General features: G+C 29.4%; 1 protein-coding gene across 1 annotated transcript in view; it reads right to left on the bottom strand.

Annotated features, from left to right (window-relative positions):
* Window positions 1-379: 379 nt before the first annotated feature.
* The window catches only part of LOC111087456, a gene marked incomplete at its 3' end in the record, with an annotated part of 15,829 nt that continues 12,305 nt past the window's right edge, over window positions 380-3,903 (bottom strand). The window contains exon 4 of the mRNA XM_022394132.1: window positions 380-415. Within this exon, the coding sequence (XP_022249840.1) occupies window positions 380-415 (36 nt within the window). The remainder of the gene's footprint in view (window positions 416-3,903) is intronic.

Genomic DNA, 3,903 nt, shown 5'->3' with positions numbered 1-3,903 from the left:
AAAATTTCAAGATAATTAAGTATGAAATTAATAATTAAATAAAAGGAGCTACATAATTCATGAAGAGGAAGGAGAGGTTGAATAAAACAAACTTTAGAATTTTTAAATTTGAAATATTTGTAAATAGTACTTGTCAAAGTGACACTGCTTAATGTTTTGATTTTACTGACAGAAATAATTTATCCACACTATTAAAGAAAATGTTAGTTAAAAATATATAATGTATAAAATGTGAATAATTATAATTCATAATAGTCATATTTTTCTGTATCTATATCTTTATTTGTAAAATATTTTATATCATGAAGATGTGAAATATATTCTTAACGTTTTTTAAAAAGGATGTATGTAAATGGGTAATTTACATTTGATGTCTTACCTGAACCAGGAAGTATCTTGATGTCAATCTTGAGAACTAAGATCAATATATCAAAAGATTTGAATAGTTTTGTAATTCATACTTACAGTTGCTTCAATAATACTGCATAGAAATATTTTTGTATAACTGGGAAAAAATGTTCATTATGAAATTATCATATACGATAATGAAACAATGAAAAATTAAATATAAAATACAAACATATTTTAACATTAACTAGTACAAAATTTATATTGTAGTTAAAATAAAGAGATATAAAGTTTTAATGTTAAAATACACCAAGGAGTCTTTCATCAGTTAATTTTCTATCTTTTAACAGCCATTTACCCCCAATTGCACAGCAATAAGTATGAAACCTTACAATGCTATAAACCAGGTTTTGATACCCATGGTGGTCACAGCACAGACAGCCCATTGTGAAGCTTAATGCTTAACAACAAACAAGAAATTTGCCCCCAGTGGTTCAGCAATAAGTCTGAAGGATTATAACACTAAATACTAGGATTAAATATTCATGGTGGGCACAACACAAACTGCGCTTAACAACAAAAAATTTACAGCCAACCTAGAGAAGTGACCATACATTTAAAACTGAGGACCAAAATACTCATAGTTTCACAATTTCATAAGCAAAAATATTTGTAAATTAAAATGATACATAGTTTAGTTACAGGGACCTGTTAAACAGACATGAAAGTTTTCTTCTTGTAGCAGATGTATTGAATATTAAAAAACAGGTTTAAATAATTCAGTATACTTAATCAACCTCACCCAAAACTAAAATCACACATATATTCAGGGTTGAAATTATGCTGGTACTCAGAACTAAAACTTATTTTATTTGTTTTTCATCCAACCCATATGCTTTCTATCATACTATCAGAAAGCAGACATGCCACTACTCACAGAACCTAAACAACAAATATTCTTCAAATTAACCAATAAATAACCTAATGATATTAATTCATCTTGGAAAAAAAAGATCATGTGAAGAATGTATTTAATAGCTTCAATGTCAATCATTATTAAACCAATTAGGTAGACTCATCTGTGATTTGTATGACTGGTCAAGAACAATAAATATCTCCAATGAGTTTTATTGACAGATGTTCAGTGATCAATACATGCCCCTGATATTAATGCATGTAATAAATTTTTGTTATTCAACAGAATGGTAAGAAAGAAAAAAGACATCAGAGGTAAGTCTTCAATTATCAAATTTTTAATTTAGTCACATGTTCAAAACATGTGTATTTCTTTAAAACCATCAAAATAATGGTTTCATGTATTTTCCTTTTTATTTAGTAAACTATGTTATAAATTACATATATCAGCAAAGTCCTTTGTTGTATATGCATATGAGTAACAGGATTTTATGTTGAGAATTTCACCTCTGCATGTATCAAAATATTTGATGTCAAAGACAGGAAATAGATTAATTAATTGTTTCTAATGACTATCAAAAAAATGATCTTACAAAATATTCTTAAAAGTAACACATTCTTCACAATAGCATTTTGTGCAATTAGTGCTCTTTTAAAACTTCTAAATATAGCCCTTTATCTATCACACATAACAAGCTCTCATGGCCTTGAAACAAACTTATGGTTTAAAACATATTCTAATTCTTATCACTGACAATTGTATTTCCTTATCAGTATTTAGAGAGAGAGAGAGGAGTGATTGCCTTAGTTCTTTTCCTTAAAAAAGAAAATTTTATGTAACCAAATAAAATTTATAACCCCCAAAGTACAGATGCTGTTACAAAATTAAAGAGGCCAACATTCACAGGCAAATGCAACAAGTCTCTTTCACACAATCCATACATGGCTAATTTTGACACCAGAAAAATTGTAAAAAAAACACAAAAAATCAAAAACTGTCTATATCTCTGTTTGGGACATGTTTATTAACCTTTTGATCTCCCCTAAAATGACTAAAAATAGATATGTCCCACATTTTTGTATGCATATGTATTGGACCTGTAAAAAGTATCTTTGTACCAAATCTTATGTAAATTGGCCAAAATAAAGTGAAGTAATTATCATAAAACCCTAAAATTATGCTTTTTGTGGCATCTTGACCTCTCTATAATTACTAAAAATGGGTAGGTTCATCATTTTTGTTTGTCAATGTGTGGGACCTGTACAAAAGTATTTTTGTATCAAATCTCATTTAAATTGGTCAAAATATGGCTGAGTAATTGACCAAAACCCCCAGAATTATGCTTTTTAGTGAGCTCTGATCATGTAAAAAGACTCAAAATGGACAAATCCAACTTTCTTATATGTCAATGTGTTGGGTACTGTAAAGATGACTACACAGTAGCTGAAAATATACATATTTGGGTTGTTTGATTTTTGACCCAGTAATTCCTTAATAAAGCATAAATAAAAAAATGGAAAAGGTGTCTACACATATTGGGCCAAGGTATAACCCTATCAAGTTTCAATCAATCTGCCAAGAAATGAAAGAATGGCAGTTGACTGAATAGTGTTTGGAAGACGAAAAATAAACAATAGAAAAACAGTATGTCTGTCTGTGGAGACATAATAAAAGTTTAAGATTTCCTTTAAATGAAAGTCAATGTACACTTCTTAGACAACTTTCAAATATTAAATAGCAAGTACATTTCTGATGAAGTTCTGCCTGTATTGACTAGCTGATGGTCTAAAATTACCAACAATCATTTAAACAACTGTACTACCAAATGTATATTGCTGACAATTTTACCCTCTTTAGGAACTCTGATCAAACTGCTCAATTTCTTCAGTACTTGAATTGTAAACATAACAGTTTAAAATTCACTATGGAACACAAACACGATCACAAACTTGACACTTTATTAATAACAATAATGGCTGTTGGATATACAAGACTGCTAAGTGTAAGTGTTATTATTTAGTTTATTTTGTGACTTAATATATAATGATCGTTTAGTTTTCATGACAGCAGTATGGAAGATTGATTGTTATAAAAGTGTTAGCTGTGACAAATATTTGTTACGTAACTCAGTAAGAGTGATACATTGTGTTTACAACTACACTGTTGTCTAGACATTACTAATATTGTTGAAATCATGTTACTCGAATCTTCAGTGTTTTTCTCGTTACCAAAACTGAGAATTGTTACATTATAGCATCACTTGTGTAGTATATAGAAAGTTTGAGGCCTCAGTGAAGAATCTATAAATATAGGCGACCAAGCGAGTGCAAGTCAAGTAGAGATAAAGTGAAGTGAAAGTAAAGTTCAGTCAGAAAAAAAGTTAGAAAATTTAAAGTTAGCCAGCGTGTGAGTGATTAGCCATAACGGGCGACATCTTAAAGTGAGTTTCACAATTTAAGAGAGATAATGAGAATAAGTTGTCTTGTCAAAGGGTGTTCTAAAGTAATTGAACCAGTGGACTTTGATGAAAAGGAGACAATTATTTAAAGTTCAAGATACAACTGTGGTAACACATGGAGTAATGTAAGTGAATCTATCACAGACTGTATAGTAAGAACAAAGTAGAAAAAATAGTTCAT

Source organism: Limulus polyphemus, unplaced genomic scaffold (genome assembly GCF_000517525.1).
Source record: "Limulus polyphemus unplaced genomic scaffold, Limulus_polyphemus-2.1.2 Scaffold2175, whole genome shotgun sequence".
Lineage (NCBI taxonomy): Eukaryota > Metazoa > Arthropoda > Merostomata > Xiphosura > Limulidae > Limulus > Limulus polyphemus.
The sequence above is the reverse complement of the archived record's forward strand: the minus strand, read 5'-3'. Positions and strand labels throughout refer to the sequence as shown.